General features: G+C 39.1%; 1 protein-coding gene across 6 annotated transcripts in view; it reads left to right on the top strand.

Moving 5' to 3' along the window:
- PDE10A (phosphodiesterase 10A) overlaps nucleotides 1–14,319 on the top strand; it is a 673,197-nt gene extending 658,878 nt beyond the window's left edge. For all 6 annotated transcript variants that reach the window (XM_056566828.1, XM_056566831.1, XM_056566829.1 and 3 more), the window contains one exon: nucleotides 13,511–14,319. In XM_056566828.1, the coding sequence (XP_056422803.1) occupies nucleotides 13,511–13,622 (112 nt within the window). In that variant the 3' untranslated portion in view covers nucleotides 13,623–14,319. The remainder of the gene's footprint in view (nucleotides 1–13,510) is intronic.
- Nucleotides 14,320–22,021: the final 7,702 nt, after the last annotated feature.

Genomic DNA, 22,021 nt, shown 5'->3' with positions numbered 1-22,021 from the left:
CTGAGACCTGCCAGTGTCATGGATTGTTAGATGTCAATATCTTCTGTTTGAAATGTAATTAAGAAATGGCAATCATCAGGAACAGTGGAAGTTAAAGCAAGATCTGGAAGACGAAGAAAAATATCAGACAGAACAGCTCGCAGGATTGTGATAAAAACTATTCAAAACCCACGTTTGACTGCACAATCCCTCCAGAAAGATCTGGCAGACACTGGAGTTGTGGTACACTATTCCACTATAAAGAGATACTTGTACAAATATGGTCTTCACCACAAAAATCAGCGTTTGAACTTTGCAAATGAACATGTAGACAAGCATGATGCATTTTGGAAACAAGTTCTGTGGACCGATGAGGTTAAAATTGAACTTTTTGGCCGGAATGAGCAAAGGTACGTTTGGAGAAGAAGGGGAACAGAATTTAATGAAAAGAACCTCTGTCCAACTGTTAAGCATGGGCGTGGATCAATGATGCTCTGGGGTTATATTGCAGCCAGTGGCACAGGGAACATCTCACAAGTAGATGGAAAAAGGGATTCAATAAAATGTCAGCAAATTTTGGATGCTAACTTGATGCCATCTGTGAAAAAGCTGAAGTTAACCCCTTAAGGACTCAGGGTTTTTCAGTTTTTGCACTTTCCTTTTTTCCTCCTTACCTTTTAAAAATCATAACCCTTTCAATTTTCCACCTAAAAATCCATATTATGGCCAATTCTACTTTGCAGTGACATTAGTCATTTTACCCAAAAATGCACGGCGAAATGGAAAAAAAAATCATTGTGCAACAAAATCGAAGAAAAAACGCAATTTTGTAACTTTTGGGGGCTTCCGTTTCTACGCAGTGCATATTTCGGTAAAAATTACACCTTATCATTATTCCGTAGGTCCATACAGTTAAAATGATACCCTATTTATATAGGTTTGATTTTGTCGCACTTCTGGAAAAAATCATAACTACATGCAGGAAAATGTATATGTTTAAAAATGTCATCTTCTGACCCCTATTACTTTTTTATTTTTCCACGTACAGGGCGGTATGATGACTCATTTTTTGCGCCGTGATATGAAGTTTTTATCGGTATGATTTTTGTTTTGATCGGACTTTTTGATCACTTTTTATTCATTTTTTTATGGTATAAAAAGTGACCAAAAATGCGAAAGAATTTTTTTGCGCGTACGCCATTGACCGTGCGGTTTAATTAATGATATATTTTTATAGTTCGGACATTTACGCACGCGGCGATACCACATATGTTTATTTATTTTTTTTTTTACACTATTTTCTTTTATTTATGGGAAAAGGGGGGTGATTCAAACTTTTATTAGGGAAGGGGTTAAATGACCTTTATTAACACTTTTTTTTAACTTTTTTTTTTGCAGTGTTATAGGTCCCATAGGGTATTAACACGCCTGTGATCAGTGTTATCGGCGCTTGACTGCTCCTGCCTGGATCTCGGGCACGGAGCAGTCATTCGCCGATCGGACACCGAGGAGGCAGGTAAGGACCCTCCCGGTGTCCTGCAAGCTGTTCGGGACGCCGCGATTTCACCGCGGCGGTCCCGAACAGCCCGACTGAGCAGCCGGGCGATCGGCGATGTGTGGTATTAGCCGCGGATCCCGGCCGTTGATGAGCGCCGGGACCGACGCGATATGATGCGGGATTGCACGCTTCATATCGTGGGAGCTGGCGCAGGACGTAAATATACGTCCTGCGTCGTTAAGGGGTTCAAGAGAGGATGGCTTCTACAGATGGATAATGATCCTAAACACACCTCAAAATCCACATGGGATTACATCAAGAGGCGTAAACTGAAGGTTTTGCCATGGCCTTCACAATCTCCTGACCTCAAAATAATTGAAAATCTATGGATAGACCTTAAAAGAGCAGTGTGTGACAGGCAGCCCAGAAATCTCAAAGAACTGGAAGACTTTTGTAAGGAAGAATGGACCAAGATACCTTCAACAAGAATTGAAAGACTCTTGGCTGGCTACAAAAAGTGTTTACAAGCTGTGATACTTGCCAAAGGGGGCAGTACAAGATATTAACTCTGCAGGGTGCCCAACATTTTTTTTTCCTGTTATTTTGAAAGTGTAAATGATGGAAATAAAATCCTAACTTTTGTTGACATATTATAAGAATGTCTAATCTGTAATTTGATGCCTTTTGGAGATTTTTCCATCTTTCCTTGGCTTCTTTATGCACATTAATACACATTTTTACCTGGGGTGCCCAAACTTTTGATCCCCACTGTATATAGTAGATACACAGTTCCCCTGAGGCTGTGTTCACACATTGCGTTTCGTCCTAAGTTTTTATTGATTTTTTTCCGTAATTTTCCCAAAATTTAGGCAAATTTGGGGAAAATTTTTGCTGCAATTGTGCAAATGTAATTTTTTTTACTATGATTTTGGAAAATCACAGCAAGAACCGTCAAAATGCATGAAAAATGCTGTAAGAATTCAACGTGCAAACACAGCCTAAAGACTTCATATTTTGATTGAACACCTCATTTGTGTTTATACAACTGATCACTTTTGCGTCATGGCAATATTTCTCAAAAAAAAACACACTTTAAATTAGAAAACCATAAAAACTTTACATGCCATCGAGAGGAACCACTATTCCACTGACAGATCATGAGAGACTATAGAGTTTTCTCTTCAACGTATCACCATGAAGTAATTTAATATCTTATAATATCCTTATTATTTATATGTAAATTTGCAGTTGTGGAATGTGTGCTTTTTGTTTCCCACTATTTATAAATAATTTTTCTGTAGGGCCTCTGTTGTCTGTATTGAGTCACAGGATTAAGATGCTATATTTCCTGCTTAAGTCACATGATTAAGATTATGTATTTTCTGTATTAATAAGTCTCAATCAATCTGTGCCTTTCAATAATTACTTCCCTGGTGTAGAGCTACACTAGTAGCTCCCATTCAACATGATATGCAACGTTCCAGGGTGTACAATAACTTCTGCTGCAGCAGGGGTATACTTTAGGCAAACACAAAGAAGATACACTCATGTTTCCTTGTAGTTCATCACCATCTGGTAGACTTTTTATTTTCTTTTAGTATACAAAAATAAAATAAATATGGATTCAGTCCTCAGCAAAACCTCTATAAAAATAGTATCTGGGTGGATGTCTGTTTACCCAAAGAAAAAACTGTTTGATAAATATGTGTTTATTCCACAATATAGAATATAATAAAATACATTTATAAAAAACTGAGCGTTTCCCGCAGGGCCATAGTAATAAAATTCCAATATATAAGAACAATTCAGCATAACACTACAGAGCGATAATTATCATGAGCATAACAGCTACTATAACTCATATACCAATTGTAACTAATAGTTGTTGCATAAATTGACACACTTATTAGTAGCAATGGTGTGTCTAAAGATAACATAAAGAGGTTTTGATGTGTATCTTTAAGTATCACCTGTAAAAGAAATATCCCTATACATACAATACATGTCCTGTAAAAAAGGAGAAAAGAAAGTGTCCTATATATAATATAATAGAATAGTCTTGAGTTGGTTCGAATCCTGTGAAGTTGGTCCTGTAAAAAAATCTTTTATTTATTTTTATTTTCATTTTCATTATTCTGATTATTATTTTTATTTTATTTATTTTTTATTTTTCATTTCTATTATTCTAATTTTACTCTTATTTTCTACTTTTATCCTTTTTATTTTCAATTCTATTTTCATTTTTATTCTTATTTTTATTTATTTACATTTTTATTTTATTTTTATTTAGATATATTCAATACAATACTATTCACCTTTTATGAGCATTGTTCATTATTTCTATTCATTATTTTGGCTGTGTTACTCTTGGTATCTCTCCCATTCGTTAGACAAACATCAATTATAGTGTAATTTACTAATCTGCTAATCCACTAATCTGCTAATCAAGTAACATAAAAATAGAAAATCCACTACATGTTTTAAGTAAAATTTTACAGAAGATCCACGCCACAATTTGTATCTATTTCGGATTGTGGGTGTGATCCTAGTAAGGGTATAAAAATACACCTTCAGTCCAGTTTTCTACACACCACTGAAGAAGGGGTTTTTAATTGTGCTCTGACACCCCGAAACGCGTCTGATGACTGAATTTGAGACTTTGAACGTCAGTGTCAGTTCACACTACAGTTGCGGCTATAAAGCGTTTTATTAGATTGTTGCATCTGGAGAGACTATATCTATTTTTCACTACCTACTTATTCCATGGACCTGTACCGTTACCTATTAGCTAAACCGATATACAATCCTCCTCTGTAAGAACATTGTTTAAAACAGTTGGCGTTCCACTTTATCTGCACGTCACTGAATACCTGCACCTACGGCATCCAGCGCTTATTACACTATCCAGCGCGGATCACGCTAACTAGGGTTCACCCTGCTCCCGTACCAGGTCAGCTGACTTGCCACCAGCTGACTTTGACGTCAGACGCCAAGTTCGAACTCGCCGGCAAAGAGCGGCTTCACACCGTGCAAACACCACGCCACCCCAGCTGGAACGGTGCGGTGAGTGGCACAGCAGTGCCAGACATTATATTTCTATTTACAGGTATTTTCAGTGGGGAGTGAACCAACCGGTGTTAGCGACCTTGTGCCATCATTACTCAAATTGCCTAGACAAACTGTCTATTCAAACTGGATTATATGACACCTATATCATAGGACTTCCCATTTATTTCTCTAGGATATTTTTTTTCAGGACATTTGCAAGATTTTTTTACAGGACCAACTTCACAGGATTCGAACCAACTCAAGACTATTCTATTATATTATATATAGGACACTTTCTTTTCTCCTTACATATTTCTTTTACAGGTGATACATAAAGATACACATCAAAACCTCTTTGTTATCTTTAGACACACCATTACTATTAATAAGTGTGTAAATTTATGCAACAACTATTAGTTACAATTGGTATATGAGTTATAGTAGCTGTTATGCTCATGAGAATTATCGCTCTGTAGTGTTATGCTGAATTGTTCTTATATATTGGAATTTTATTACTATACCCCGCTACTGTAGGGCCCTGCGGGAAACGCTCTGTTTTTTATAAATTTATTTTAATATATTCTATATTGTGGAATAAACACATATTTATCAAACAGTTTTTTCTTTGGGTAAACAGACATCCACCCAGATATTATTTTTATAGGGGTTTTGCTGAGGACTGAATCCATATTTATTTTATTTATCTAGTATTTTCTTGTTCTCATAGGGTGAGAACATTCAGTTAACCTCACACTCTCAACACTGTGAGCTGCACAATATCTATACATATCTAGTATACAAAAATGTCGAGGGTTCAAACAACTTTCATGTTCACATGACTGGAACACCTCCACCTCCATGAGAGAGAATCAGGATTTGACTCGCAATGTTTCGTGGTCCGTCCCCTTACTCATGAGTACTAGATCCCATGCACCAATCCACCTATGTATGTACTGACACACCTTTGCTTAATCACAATAATTAGATACATTTCCAATACAAAATTCACTTGCATTTCAGTTTACATAAATTATTCAATGTTTCATATGTATTATAAAAATTATCTAAAATTATATAACTCATTCAATCCTGAAGGCTGCAATGTTTCTAATTCTGTAATCCAGAATACTTCCCTTTGCAAGAGCCATTTCTTATTACTCTCCTTGTTCATACCTTGCGTTACTTGTTCTAAAACTTGCCATCTTAATTCATTAAAACAGTGATTTTTCTCTAAAAAATGTCTGGTAACAGATGTTTCTCTAAACTTATTTTCCTGCACATTCAAAGTTTTTGTTTGTAAGGTTTTGCGTATAGCAGATTTCTGTTCTGAAATTCTGATTTTAATCATTCTACTCGTCTGTCCCACGTATCCCATTCCGAAGGGACATTTTAATAAATAAACTACATTCTCACTAGTACATCTATAAAAACATTTGACCGGGACAAAAACAAGGGACAACAACAATTTGTAGAGATGGGAAAGCCAACAAAGTTACTTTCCCACATACTCAAAAATACTCAACAAACAATAAATATTGATAAAATTAAAGGCCCAGATGGGAAATACATTAATGACACCAGGAAGATTAGACAGCAGTGAAATTTTTTCTCTGAACTATACACTTCTGAGCGTATGGATGTAGGAGACGAATTTGAGGCCTTTTTTTCTAATCTTGAACTCCCAAAAATAGAGGAGGTTAGAAAAGTAATGAACAATCTACCAATGAAGTCTACCCCGGGCCCCGATGGTATCCCCTTTGAATTTTATCATCAGTTTAAACAGGTTCTGGCACCAATCATTACCCAGGTTATAATAGAATCGTGCAAGGTGGACTATCTACCTCGGACCATGTTGGGTGCTAATATTGTCCTAATCCCAAAAAAAGAAAAAGACCTAGGTTTGGTCGAGTCCTACAGGCCGATTTCCCTGCTAAACACAGATACAAAAATTTGTTCTAAAATTTTATCTAAGAGGTTGAGTGGGGGGATACAGGAACTTTATTAATAAAGACCAGTCTGGATCTATACCATACCAGGGAGATCTATATTTGATAACATTAATAGAACTTTTGCGGGCATGCAGGTAGAGGATGATTGCCCCCGCTCCATTCTGTCATTAGACGTGGATAAAGCGTTTGACCGAGTGGAGTGGGGGTTCATGTGGAGGGGTTTTGGCTTGGGGCATGTTATATAGATTTTGTCAAACTTTTGTATTCCAAGCCTATGGCAGCTCTCCTTATTGAGGGTATACCCTCCGAGCGGTTTGAATTGTTTAGGGGAACACGTCAGGGGTGCCCTCTCCCCCCCCCCCCCCCCTTCTCTTCACCTTATATATCGAACCCTTAGCTTCTGCTTTAAGGGCAGAGAGAGAGGTGGCAGGTTTTGGGTTGAAAGGTGAGCGGGATAAGATCGCGCTTTATGCAGATGACCTCTTTTATTTAAAATCCCAAGGTGGGGATCCCCAGGGCTGTCTCTTTTTTTATTCGGGAGTTTGGCAGTATATCTGGGTAGAGCATAAATTTGAAAAAGTCTTTTCTACTACCACTAAATTATGTGCCCAGGGTGGAATAATCCACATTTATTATAGTAGCACAAGGGGAGGCAATATCATAACTGGGAATTAAACTATCCTACAATCCCAGATCTTTCTTTTCTGATAATGTAAAACCCTTCTCCTTAAATTTAGGTAAAAGGATCGCAGTTCGGGAAAAACTGCCTCTCTCAATGGGGGACAGAATTTCCATCATTAAAATGATCATCTTACCTCAGCTATTGTACATCCTTAACTCATCGCCCATATGGATATTTAATTCCTGGTTTATTAAACTCAATCGAATTTTGGGGAAATTTGTGTGGGGTAGGAAGAGGGTGAGACTTATATTCAGTGTTATGGCTCCTGGAGAAGAATGGTGGGCTGTATCTCCCTAACTTTATTTTATGGCTAGAATTTTTCCTGATCAGGAACCAACAGGAGTCTTTGATAACAGCACACTGTTTAAAACGTACACATAATAAATATGTAGATATTTGTGATTGGGGGACAGAGCTTAAACAACTACTCAGAATAGAAGGTTCACTTAAATGGCCACTATGGCACGATTTTCACCACCATGGCACAATTACAATTTGATAGAATTTGATAAGATCAGACAAGCAGGATTTGGGGGGAAAAAAGGGGATGAACCTGCATAAGTAATTTATAGAGACACTAGAATGAGGGATATTAGTGAGTTACAGAATGAATTTAAATTGGGCAATGAGCACCATTTGAAGGAGGGCTCCCGAAAAGCCAATTAATATGGACACAGATACTGATTATCAGACAGCTCAAGGGCAGATCATAAAGAAATTTACAAATAGGGGTTATGATAAAAAGCAAATAATGGAAGCAGGCAAAGAAGTGAGTACTATGGAAAGGAGAGAATTAATTAAAAATAAACCAAAGGAGAAACCCAATAACACCCGTACCATGTACACAGGTACATATGACACACATTCAAATGATTAGAGAAACAATAAATAAGTATTGGGGAATATTAAAACTTACCCTAAATACGTTAATCTCTTTCGCGGGGACATAGCTACTAAAAAGAAAAGCGAACAAAGATTTTTGCCAAAAAAGTTACTTTTGCATGCCTGTCGTGCGTGCAATATAGCGGCATTATAAAAGGGGAAAACATTTATCATCCTGTGAAAGGACATTCTATTCCGGTCAAAGGTTTTTATAGATGTACTGACTCTCTGATGTGTGGAGGTGTTCCAGTCATGTGAACATGAAAGTTGTTTGAACCCTCGACATTTTTGTATACTAAAAGAAAAGAAAAAGTCTACCAGATTGTGATGAACTACAAGGAAACATGAGTGTATCTTCTTTGTGTTTGCCTAAAGTATATCCCTGCTGCAACAGAAGTTATTTTACACCCTGGAATTTTACATAGGATGTATTTTCTGTTCCTGTGGGTGGACAAATTGGAAGCATTGGTGCCCATTTTTTTCAGTTTGTATCTGTGTATAAGCAGAAGAAGTAAACTAGGTACCGCATCCTATGCCTGTATAAAATACTGGATATACTTTGTAGTACTGGAGTACTAGCACAGCTTCTGATATATTGTTTGTTATGGTGTAAACAGCAGGGATGTGGAAATCCTATCGCTTGACGCCAGGGACATGCAGTTCCAAGCTATAAGCAGGTGAATTTTTTCAGGCCTGTAGCCCTGAAAAGTTCACCTGAAAACCCCCCGATAAGTACGGCAGCACTCAGGTTGTATTGAGCGGGCTCCTGATATGAGTCCGCTCCATACCCGGTGGCCCACGGCTGATTTCAGTACCTGAGGGCCACTTTTAATAGCCGGCATGCGGCAATTGCCACGATAGACTACTAAGCCTTTAGATCACGGCGTCTGAAGGGACATGTCAGTGCTCCCTGGTGGGTGTGATTGCTGGTGCCCGTGGCTCTGCATTGATAAAGCCTGGCTTTACCAGGCTTTTTCAGTGGAGCACAGAGCACACAGATCAGTGAAGTTCAATAGAACTGCATTGATGTATATGAGGAATCTAATAACAATTTAAAAGACACATATTAACCAATTCCATATTGAAAGTTCAAATTAGCCCCTTTTCCTATATAAAAAAAACATGTAAATATAATAAAACTAAACATATTTGGTATCGCTAAGTGCGTAATTGTCTGAACTATTAAAATATAACATTATATATTCCATACGGTAAATGATGCAAATGTAAAAAAAAATACCAAACCACAGAATTGCTATTTTTTTAATAACATCCCAGACAATTTTTTAAAAGCGATTGAAAAGTCAGGTCAATATCAAAATGGTACCAACAACAGATTATGGCACAAAAAATGAGCCCTCATACAGCCTGGTATACAAAAAAATAAAAAAAAGTTACAGGGGTCAGAAAATAGCAATTAAAAATGAAAAATCTAAAAAGTTTAGAATTTTTTTTAATTAGTAAAATGTGACGGAAACTATACAAATTTGGTATTGCTGTAATCAGGTCAACCAAAAATAACAAGTATCAAAATAACATGTTAGCTTGACCAAAAGGTAAATGGCGTAAAAAAGAAGACCACCAAATTAGCAAAATTATTTATCCATCTCTTTTTTTTTTTTTCACTTTACCAATATTTTTTGTTTTGTTTCAAAGCACATGCTATGGAAAAATAAAAGGTGTCATTACAAAGTGCAATCTGTCCCACAAAAAACAAGCCCTCATATCTGTCTGTAGATAGAAAAATAAGAGTTACATAGTTACATAGTTAGTACGGTTGAAAAAAGACATACGTCCATCAAGTTCAACCAGGGAATCGAAGGGTAGGGGTGTGGCGCGTTATTGGGGAAGGGATGGGATTTTATATTTCTTCATAAGCATTAATGTTATTTTGTTCCAGGAATGTATCTAATCCTGTTTTAAAGCTGTTAATTTTTCCTGCTGTGACCAGTTCCTGAGGTAGACTGTTCCATAGGTTCACAGTTCTCATGGTATAGAAGGCGTGTCGCTCCTTGAGACTAAACTTTTTCTTCTCCAGACGGAGGGAGTGCGCCCTCGTCCTTTGGGGGGGTTTAACCTGGAACAGTTTTTCGCCATATTTTTTGTATGGGCCATTAATATATTTATATACATTTATCATATCCCCCCTTAAACGTCTCTTCTCAAGACTAAACAATAGTAACTCCTTTAATCATGACTCATAGCTAAGATGTTCCATGCCCCATATTAGTTTAGTCGCGTGTCTCTGCACCCTTTCCAGCTCCACAGTGTCCCTTTTATGGACTGGTGCCCAAAACTGAACAGCATATTCCAGGTGAGGCCGTACCAATGCTTTATAAAGGGGGAGTATTATGTCCCTGTCCCTCGAGTCCATGCCTCTTTTTATACATGACAATATCCTGCTGGCCTTGGAAGCAGCAGCCTGACATTGCATGCTATTCTGAAGTCTGTGATCTACAAGTAGAGCCAGATCCTTCTCTACCAGTGACTCTGCCAGTTTAATCCCCCCTAAGACATACGATGCATGCATGTTATTAGTACCCAGATGCATAACTTTACATTTATCCACATTGAACCTCATTTGCCAAGTGGATGCCCAGACACTTAGTCTATCCAAGTCATCTTGTAACCTATACACATCCTCTATAGACTGTATCGTGCTACAAAGCTTGGTGTCATCTGCAAAGATAGAAGCAGAGCTGTTAATGCCATCCTCTATATCATTGATAAATAAATTAAACAGCAGCGGTCCCAGTACTGAACCTTGGGGCACACCACTAATAACCAGGGACCAATCAGAGTACGAATCATTGACCACCACTAACTGGGTACGATCCATGAGCCAGTGTTCAATCCGGTTACAAACTAAAATTCCAAACCCAAAGACCTTAACTTACCTGTCAGACGTCTATGAGGGACAGTATCAAATGCTTTAGCAAAATCCAGAAGCACTATATCCACAGCCATTCCTCTGTCAAGGCTTCTACTCAGATCTTCATAAAAGCAAATTAAATTGGTTTGGCAACTTCTATCCTTAGTAAACCCATGCTGGCTATCACTTATAATACTATTATCCCCTATGTATTCCTGTATGTAGTCCCTTATAAGTCCTTCAAACTTACCGGTCTATAGTTTCCTGGGGAAGACCTAGAGCCCTTTTTGAAGATTGGCACCACATGCTTTGTCCTTGTTTTTTTTTGCATTTATATACCGTATATACTCGAGTATAGGCCGAGTTTTTCAGCACGATTTTTCGTGCTGAAAACACCCCCCTCGGCTTATACTCGAGTGAACTCCCCCACCCGCAGTGGTCTTCAACCTGCGGACCTCCAGAGGTTTCAAAACTACAACTCCCAGCAAGCCCGGGCAGCCATCGGCTGTCCGGGCTTGCTGGGAGTTGTAGTTTTGAAACCTCCGGAGGTCCGCAGGTTGAAGACCACTGCGGCCTTCAACATCATCCAGCCCCCTCTCACCCCCTTTAGTTCTGAGTACTCACCTCCGCTCGGCGCTGGTCCGGTCCTGCAGGACTGTCCGGTGAGGAGGTGGTCCGGTGGGATACTGGTTCCGGGCTGCTATCTTCACCGGGGAGGCCTCTTCTAAGCGCTTCGGGCCCGGCCTCAGAATAGTCACGTTGCCGTGACAACGACGCATAGGTGCTTCTGCGTCATTGTCAAGGCAACGCCTCTATTCCGGGCCGGAAGCGCGGAGAAGAGGCGCCCCCGGTGAAGATAGCAGCCCGGACCACCTCCCCACCGGACCACCTCCTCACCGGACAGCCCTGCAGGACCGGACCAGCGCCGAGCGGAGGTGAGTACTCAGAACTAAAGGGGGGTGAGAGGGGGCTGGATGATGTTGAAGGCCGCAGTGGTCTTCAACCTGCGGACCTCCGGAGGTTTCAAAACTACAACTCCCAGCAAGCCCGGACAGCCGATGGCTGCCCGGGCTTGCTGGGAGTTGTAGTTTTGAAACCTCTGGAGGTCCGCAGGTTGAAGACCACTGAGGGCGAATGATGAGAAGAGGATGATGAAGGGGGGGTGTGGGGATGATGAAGGGGGGTGGGGATGATGAAGGGGGGGGTGTGGGATGATAAGGGGATGATGAAGGGGGGATGTGCGGGATGATAAGGGGATGATGAAGGGGGGATGTGTGGGATGATAAGGGGATGATGAAGGGGGGATGTGTGGGATGATGACAAGGGGATGATGAAGGGGGGGTGTGGGATGATAAGGGGATGATGAAGGGGGGGATGTGCGGGATGATAAGGGGATGATGAAGGGGGGATGTGTGGGATGATAAGGGGATGATGAAGGGGGGATGTGTGGGATGATAAGAGGATGATGAAGGGGGGATGTGTGGGATGATAAGAGGATGATGAAGGGGGGATGTGTGGGATGATGACAAGGGGATGATGATGAGGATGTTAATGACGGGTCTGGATGATGACAGGGGGGGATGAGGTATTTCCCACCCTAGGCTTATACTCGAGTCAATAACTTTTCCTGGGATTTTGGGTTGAAATTAGGGGTCTCGGCTTATACTCGGGTCGGCTTATACTCGAGTATATACGGTATCTAAAAAAATATTTAGGATTAGTTTTGCTTTCTTTGGCCACCTGTCTCTCATTTTGAATTTTTGCTGTTTTTATATAATTTTTACAGATTTTATTAAGCTCTTTGTACTGTTTAAATGTTATAGCTGACCCATCAGATTTGAGTTGTGGTTATTATTGGGCGAGGGAGAATAAACAAGAGTGCAAAAACGAAAATTGGCCCGGATAAGTACTTGCATTGTCATGAGACAAGTAGATTGTGCTCCAGTTTTAGTCCCTTGGGCAAGTATTTTTTATTTTATTTTTTTTATTCCACACTCCTGCATAATCCTCCCTGAGGAATGACCTCTGGACAGTTAATAGCGCATTCGCATTCTGGTGAATAGGATCTTGGCTCATCTATTTTATCTATATCCAGGCTTGCTGTAAAACATCTCTAAAAGCTGCTGTTTAAAATCAGCTCAGGCAGGGTGGCTGCCCCCATAATAATGTACCAAAAAATAAAAAATAAATTACAATCAGAAAATAAAACATAATGGGGAAAAAATAACATGTTTCATTATCTGTGTCTGATCAGTTAAAAAAAAAAAAAAATCTGATGATGGACAACCTTGGTCAGAGGAGAGATCACTGCAGGCGTAAAATGTAAGTCCTGCACTTTCCATAAGCGCCACATCTGCTCATCAAAAGCAGAGCGCAGTCTTTTCTACTCTTTATCCTTCCTGCAGCCCTGCTCTACAAGACCAGAAGAGGCTGCTCTGCTGAGATAGTACAGAGACCTCTGCCTATAAAACAGTTAATGTTTATTTCTAAATGAATCTTGTGCAGTACATTATATTCTCCCATAGCACGTTTTAAGCAGATGTATACTTTAATATTGAATAAGTGCTCTCGATCACTCATTGTCTTTATCATTTGTCTAGGGATAATCTTAGCCAGTGGGAGAAGGTGTCCAGGGGAGAAGATACCACAATGTGGATTCCTACCCAGCCAACAGATTCTTCAGATTCTCTTCCCGTTAAGATTGATGATTGATCTTCAGTGGCATGAAAAGCGCATCAACCACCACATAAGGGAAAAAAAACATGTTATTCTAGTACACATTTTCCCTTTTTTAACTGTAAAGTTTAACAGATAAGTAGACCTATGTTACTGTAGGACCTTACTTAGGAAATGACTGTGTTGTATTCAGTAACATAGTTTCTAGCTACTTTTGTTAGCTGCATATCTCCTCTTAGGGTACTTTTTGCTTAATGGTCTACCCGGTACTTAAACACTGAGGTGTGCATATTCAAAGGGTTTAGTTGTAAACCATATTAACTTTGGTAAAATTATCATTTCTTATTTTTAGAAAGGTTTCTTAGTTGATCCTCTTTCAGGGGAGCACTGAGAATTTTTGGCACTTAGTAAACCTGTGAAAGGTTAGGCTCTTATTTTTTGTACTGTTTGTAGGTTAACAAGAGCACTTTGCAATTACCTTGAGGTCTGCAGAACTGTGTGCAAAGGCTTTCGAGTATTTGGGATGTAAACTGTATTTATTTTAAATGTTTATAGACTGCTTCAATCCTTGCTACTGCCGCTGTGCCTGGGCTGTAGGGTAGCGTCACCCCTCTTATGTAGATTCACAGAAACAACGATGTCCGGCACCATGCAGCAGGTAAAAGTCCACTTTATTGAAGCAATCAATAAAAGTACAGGCAGAGCGCAGTCGCCTATGCGTTGTCCTTAGTCATGATATAAAAAGCAGTAACATGTTCCCTCTTATATATCCTGTTGTTCAGTCACATGACACTGCTAACAGAAAAAATTAAAAAATGTGACATGGAATCCTGGATTGGGACAACTATACACCTTCTTGGAATTCATATTATACTCAGACAATATATAATGTGAGACTACACGTAGTTGTTCCATATAGACTATATCACATTAAGAGATCGTTAACATCTCTGCACTGTGAAAGCACTTTAGGGATGTGCATGTGGGAAGTGTTGATACATTACGGGTTATGGGCATAGACAAAGTTAAGAAAACCGTAAGAGGAGGTGACATCAGAAAGCTTCTCCTTAATAGGGAATCCTTCTGGATATTTTTATTGGATACTAGAGAGCCGAAAGGCCTGAATTTAAGACAGGATTTAATCTTAACTTATTAATGAATTTATATATACATATCCTCTAGACCATGTTCAGTAATTGCATGGTTTTACTGCATGCCCTAAAAAGCTATTACATTAAATAAAACATTGAATAGCTTTACCTATAACTGTATATTTATATATTTGTATATTAATGCATCTTGTGTGTATTTGAGTATAGTTCCCTACATGCAATATTTTGTATGGTGTAATTATGTGATATAGTCTATAGGGAACAACTACATGTAGTCTCAAATTATATATTGTCTGAGTATAGTATGAATTCCAAGGAGTTGCATAGTTGTCCCAATCCGAAATTCTATTTCACATTTTTTAGCTTTTTCTGTTAGCAGTGTCATTTGACTGAACAACAGGATATATAAGAAGGAACATGTTACTGCTTTTTATGCCATGACGAAGGACATGCTTGTCCAAAACGTGTAGGCGACTACCCTCTGCCTGCCAGAAGGATAAGATCAGTTAGATATTGGAGTATTAAAGATATATAGCATAATGTTCTTCACCTAAAAAGTTGTACGATTCAATAGAATGTGCTGCCTTATGTACAGGGAATAAAAACTGGCCTCTCAACATATCCCCACAAAAAGTAAAATGTACCACTGAATCCCGATATTCCTTTTTTTGGTCTTGTAGGTAGAAATTTTTATGTACTCTGTGATCCAGCTTCTCACAGCAGATACTGAATCAGTTGTTTCTTAGATGTAATATAGAGACTGTTTATAAGTGGTCACACATCACTGCTTAATGTACCAGATTATATTAACATCTGCGTAATTGGCCAGCCAGACAGGCAAGCATGGCACACATTACATTTTAAACATGTAAACCCCCAACAAATGTAACTCAGGTCCGTAAAATAGTGGCTGGTACGGAGTGGGTACATGTTGAAAAAACAAAAATGCTTTGCACAGCACATAAGGCTAAACAGTAAGCAAAGATTACTTTTGAGTTATGCCTGCAGGGGTGAAGGTCAGTTTACAATGAATCCTGTACCATTGTAAATAATAATTGTAGAGCCACAAAATGACAAATTAATTGAACATTTTTTCCTTCATGTAGTAACCCCAAGGGGCTGTTCATGTCTTCGTAACAGCAAAGAATCCTATTTACCCCACTCACATTATAGATTTGCTTTTGTTATTGCTAAGGACCAGGGCTCTTCTAATCCTTCCAGGTGGTCACCAGCCTCTCCAGTAAACTACTTTAGAAAATGGAAAAAAAGCTACGCCATTATTATTATTATTATTGTTGTTGCTTTAAATTTGTTTACTACTTATTTGAATCAGTAGTGACAGACCCTTTTGACATTACACAATAATTCCCTGATATCAATCATGGACCGGCAAAATACTGCAACTGTGAAACCTTTTATTTTGCTTATCGATGGAATATAATCTAGGGATATAAATACTATATACTACATGCTTTTTCATACTGAAATTTTGTTTTGGTTTTTCTTGCTAAAATATTTTTTTATATCTCACACAATAGCCAAGTAGTATTTTGCTGATGAGTGACAATTTTAAGTAGTAACAACATCAATTACAATCAACAAAAAAACAAGATCAGTTCAAACATTTTACAGGTGTTGCAAGATGCCCCTTGCTGACTTAAAGGATGCACAATTCGTTTTATTGTTTGTATTTGACAAACTATCCATTTTATGTTATTTACTTTTGACTGTATTCTGCAGTTGGGTGGCTGGGATGATGCTATGTGTTATCACTGCCTCCTAACTGCAGGTGACCTGAGTCTACAGCATTGGTCCATAGCATCTTCCCTGCCACAATTTGTAAGAAATGTGTATCTGATATTACGTACTCAAAATGAAAATACAATAGAACAACTCCAAAAATATAAGACTCAGTTTTTGCCATTGTTTACTATAGATAATTTTATGGTTATTATTTTATATGATTTATTAACAGTAGTTAACATTGCATATTTTTCCGTATATCAGTTTTAGTTTACACAATCAAAGCAGAAGTTTGTTTTGCGCAGCATTTAGCTCATCGTACATTTACATCTCTGTTTTATCCAAGAGTAACAACTAAGCGTTTATCTAGGTGCACCGAGGGTGCATATACTAGAATTGGTTATCTATGGAAAGTAGTCTTATTGATTCATTAAAGTTCATTTTTATGTTGTTTTTCTCCAGTGATGGATATTTTGAATCAATTATCATTTTTCTCTGTGAAAGGTAACTACAAGTCAACTATATGAGTGACAGAGCACTGATTAACTACTGACCCTATAACCGTTTACACAATTAGATTTTTGCTGTTGATTTTGTAAAATGTTGTCAACATGCTGAACAGCAACCATGTTTTTCCATTGTGACTTATATAATTAGCACTGGCAAAGAAAGCAAACTGTGACTCTACCATTAAGCTAATATGTGTGCTGTTTTTAAGTTAAACTTTTCGTATTTTTATAATTCAACCTTCAAAACTACTAAATCACTTCATGGCTTTTATATGAACACTTTCTCACTCTCGCACCGCAACATTAGCAGGCCTGATGAGAAGTTTTTAGTAGAGGTTGTTGGCAGGTGTCCTCGATGGAGACCTCTCTGAAGATTTTTGCATAGGACTTATTATGTGCCTTCACGCCATGTTCCCTCTTACCTCACCTTATGTTTCAGACGTTGTACCAAGCTTGGGGACATGCGTCATATGCAGTGCCCAGTAGTGCATCGCTTTTGGAGTTTAGTGCTGGTACTGTTCTTTCATTCCCCTTATCCCCTATCTTCTGTTTACTGGGTTATTAACCTTCCCAAATGCCTCATATGCCTCCAATTACATCTTTTGGCAGCACGTATACATGTAGCCATTCAGTGGAAACAGATTTGTCTCTTTAATAGGGTTATTGCTTGGGTTAATTCTATCATTCCCTCTGAAAAATTGAACGGGAGGGAGGATATCGTAGATAGAGTCAATGTGGTATGAGAGCCCTAAAGCTATGTTCACACGGCAGAATTTCTACATTGAAGTCTGCATGGAAATTTTGTATGTGTTTCAAGCCTATTCACTTCAATGGGATTCCACAGTCCCATTTACACAGCAGAATTTTAGCTGTGGACGTTTTGCAACTAAAATTTGCCATTCCGCACTCCGCAAACATATGTATTTTTTATGGACTTCCACTACGGAAGCCCATTGAAGTCAATGGGCTTCTTTTTCTCCACCATGGTGCAAATTTCATGCAGAATTTAATGTTTGCATTGAAAACAGACACTGTTACATGCACTGTGTATTCTTGTGGAATTCATGTGAAAATTCTGCATAAAAACCGCAGAAATTCTGCATATGATTTGAAAGATGCGAAATTCCGGATAAATTAATGTGGCTGCGGAATTCATGCATCTATGCTTTGCATGTGTTATCTAGTGCAGAGTTGCATCCTGGCCATGTGTACTGTAATTTTTTATGCATACTACTGCATTTCAATAAGCTTGCTTTGTTTGACACAAAAATGTTAGAGTAGGTGGCTTATATTTAGGATGTCATACTGGAGGGGAGATTAATCTTACCACCCTTGACCATCAGCAGTTTGAAGGGACCATGCACCTTGTTCCCTTTATTATTAACACTGATTCATGCTGTTCAAAGCCATCCCATTTATAACGATTATACCAGCTATAGAAGTTTTTCAAGTGATTGGAAAGAAGCTGTAATACTATGCACAGATGCTGTGAATGTGACAACTTTACACAGTATGAAGCAGTGTAAGCAGCAAAGGACACTGCTCTCTGTAGCCCCACAGCTCCTGCAAACAACTCATTGATGGGGGATCCAACTCTTATTATCCCTGCCATAGGCTTGGCCATCAATTCTAATTAACAATGGAAATAGACCGACCATGTGGCGGGGGCGGGGAGGGGGGGGGGGGAGATTTATCATTTGTTTTACCTTGTTTTTGTGGTATTGATTTGTCACACGGTTTGTTGCAATTGATGTTTAGGGACTTTTCATTGACACTTTTGCTTTAGATTTATTTTTCTAAAATTGTGTAGCTATGCCATAGTCTGGTTAACTTTTTGCAGTGGTCATGAATAAATCATATGTGACTTGCCTGGCTTACAAAACTGTAATAGTAGACTAAATCCCTAAAAATCTTCATGCATTACAGATGCTAACTGATGCATAAATATAAAGTGTACTGAAGTGTAAGTTCAAAAAACCTTTATACTACACCATATTTGTTACATGCCATGCACATTTTTTTATTAAGTTGGCACATGTACACATTACCACCATACAAATTAAAGATATAGAAAATGTGTTCACCTACACCAACCTTAATAAATTCCCCCTATAGTCACTAGTAGACAGTTTTCACCCTATTGAACTCAATATGTGTATTCCTCAGTATATGTCAGCATATCTTTCTGCTGGTATGCCAAAGTATGCCCGCAACATGGAGCGCATTAGGTATTAGCGTGGTGAATTGTAATTGCAGCTCTAAAAAATTTCTTGAGATTCAGAATGAACCTCCTGTGAGTTTGTGTAACATTCTCTATTAACAGCATTGTGGGTTTTAACATTCCTTGTTGGCCGTATATGCTTTTTACCACAAAGAGCAACCTTTTATAATAACATCATAATACACATACATTTGTCCCCAAAGTGAGTTGATAGTTGTATGCCTTTTTCTAGCATTATTATATGTGCCCAAGGGTAAAATGGGATAGGAATGGGATCAGCAATAGTAGTCATCTCCCCTGACTCAACCAACTTAGCAGGTATGTTGTAAATAAGGAAAGCAGCTTTTAGTTCTAATGCACCACACTAAAAACCTATTAAAGTCATATTTTATATGTATCATATTACTCCTTGATGAGCAGAGTAGACTCACCAGATTACTAGGGGCCAGGAAGAAGTGGAACCATGTGTTCTAGTTTTAAATATTTTATTATATCTTTAACCCCTTAACGACAGAGGGCGTAAATCTACGTCCTGGTGAGGTGGTACTTAACGCACCAGGACGTACATTTACGTCCTAAGCATAACCGCGAGCATCTAAGTGATGCCCAGATCATGCGTGGCAGGTCCTAGCTGCTGATCGCAGCCAGGGACCCGCCCGTAATGGCGGATCCCGTGGATGTCCGCCATTAACCCCTCAGATGCAGTGATCAATACAGATCACGGCATCTGCAGCATCGTGGTCACTAAAATGGATGATCGGATCATCCGCAGCGCTGCCGCGGCGATCCGATCATCCAGCACGGCAGACGGAGGTCCCCTCACCTGCCTCCGCTGCCATCCTGGCATCTTCTGCTCTGATCTGCCTTCCCGCAGACCAGAGCAGAAGATGACCCATAATGCTGATCAGTGCTGTGTCCTATACATAGCACTGAACAGTATTAGCAATCGAGTGATTGCTATAAATAGTCCCCTATGGGGACTATTAAAGTGTAAAAATAAAAGTAAAAAAAGTAACATAGTTCATAGCATAGTTCATAAGGTTGAAAAAAGACCAGAGTCCATCAAGTTCAACCTATAACCCTAATAAGTCCCTATTGAGTTGAGTTGATCCAGAGGAAGGAAAAAAAACCTCATACTAGAGGTAAAAATTCCTTCCCGACTCCAATATGGCAGTCGGAATAAATACCTGGATTAACCTTCTGGCCCTATAAATCTAGTATACATAACCAGTAATGTTATTACTCTCGAAAAATGCATCCAGCCCCTTTTTGAACTCTATTACAGAGTTCACCATGACCACCTCCTCCAGGAGAGAATTCCACAGTCTCACTGCTCTTACAGTAAAGAACCCCCGTCTGTGCTGGTGTAGAAACCTTCTTTCCTCTAGACATAGAGGATGCCCCCTTGTTAATGATACAGTCCTGGGTATAAATAGATCATGGGAGAGATCTCTGTACTGTCTCCTGATATAGTTATACATAGTTATTAGGTCTCCCCTAAGCCTTCTTTTTTCTAAACTAAATACCCTAATTCTGATAATCTTTCTGGGTACTGTAGTCCTCCCATTCCCCGTATTACCCTGGTTGCCTGTCTTTGAACCCTCTCCAGCTCCACTATATCTTTCTTGTACACTGGTGCCCAGTACTTTACACAGTATTCTATGTGTAGTCTGACTAGTGATTTGTACAGCGGAAGAATTATTTCCTTGTCGTGGGCATCTATGCCCCTTTTGATGCACCCCATGATTTTATTAGCCTTGGCAGCAGCTGCCCGACACTGGTCATTACAGCTAAATTTACTGTTAACTAAGACTCTTAAATCCCAAGTGTTCTCCCATTTAATACATAATCCCAGCCGGGATTTTTCTTCCCATGTGCATTACCTTACAGTGTTGAACCTCTTCTGCCACTTCCCAGCCCAAACCTCCAACCTATCCAGATACATTTGTAACAGTTCACTGTCCTCTAATGTGTTTACCACTTTACAGAGTTTAGTGTCATCTGCAAAGATTGCTACTTTACTATTCAACCCCTCTGCAAGGTCATTAATGAATATATTAAATAGGACAGGACCCAAGACGGACCCCTGTGGTACCCCACTAGTAACAGTCACCCAATCAGAATAAGTACCATTAATAACCACCCTCTGTTTCCTATCATTGAGCCAGTTACTTACCCACTTGCACACATTCTCCCCCAGCCCAAACCTTCTCATTTTATGCACCAACCTTTTATGTGGCACCGTATCAAATGCTTTGGAAAAATCCAGATATACGACATCCAGCGATTGCCCTGGTCCAGTCTGGAGCTCACCTCCTTGTAAAAGCTGATCAGGTTAGTTTGACAGAACCGATCCCTCATAAATCCATGCTGATATGGGGTCATACATTTATTTTTATCAAGATATTCCAAAATAGCATCTCTTAGGAAACCCACAAACAATTTACATACAACCGAGGTTAAACTAACAGGTCTATAATTCCCGGGGCCACCTTTTGACCCCTTCTTAATTGGCACCACATTTGCCATGCGCCAGTCCTGGGGAACAGTCCCTGTCACTATAGAGTCCCTGAATATTAAAAATAGGGGTCTGTCTATTACATTACTTAATTCCTTTAGAACACGGGGGTGAATGCCATCTGGACCTGGTGATTTGTCTATTTTGATTTTTTTGTAGGCGGCACTGTACTTCTTCCTGGGTTAGACAGGTGACCTGTACTGGGGAGTTTACCTTATCACACTGTATTTCACCTGGCATTTCATTTTCCTCAGTGAATACAGTGGAGAAGAATTTGTTTAATATATTTGCTTTTTCCTGATCCTCATTTATAATTTCTTTATAATTTCTTC

The sequence above is a fragment of the Hyla sarda genome, chromosome 3 (assembly GCF_029499605.1).
Source record: "Hyla sarda isolate aHylSar1 chromosome 3, aHylSar1.hap1, whole genome shotgun sequence".
Lineage (NCBI taxonomy): Eukaryota > Metazoa > Chordata > Amphibia > Anura > Hylidae > Hyla > Hyla sarda.
The sequence above is the reverse complement of the archived record's forward strand: the minus strand, read 5'-3'. Positions and strand labels throughout refer to the sequence as shown.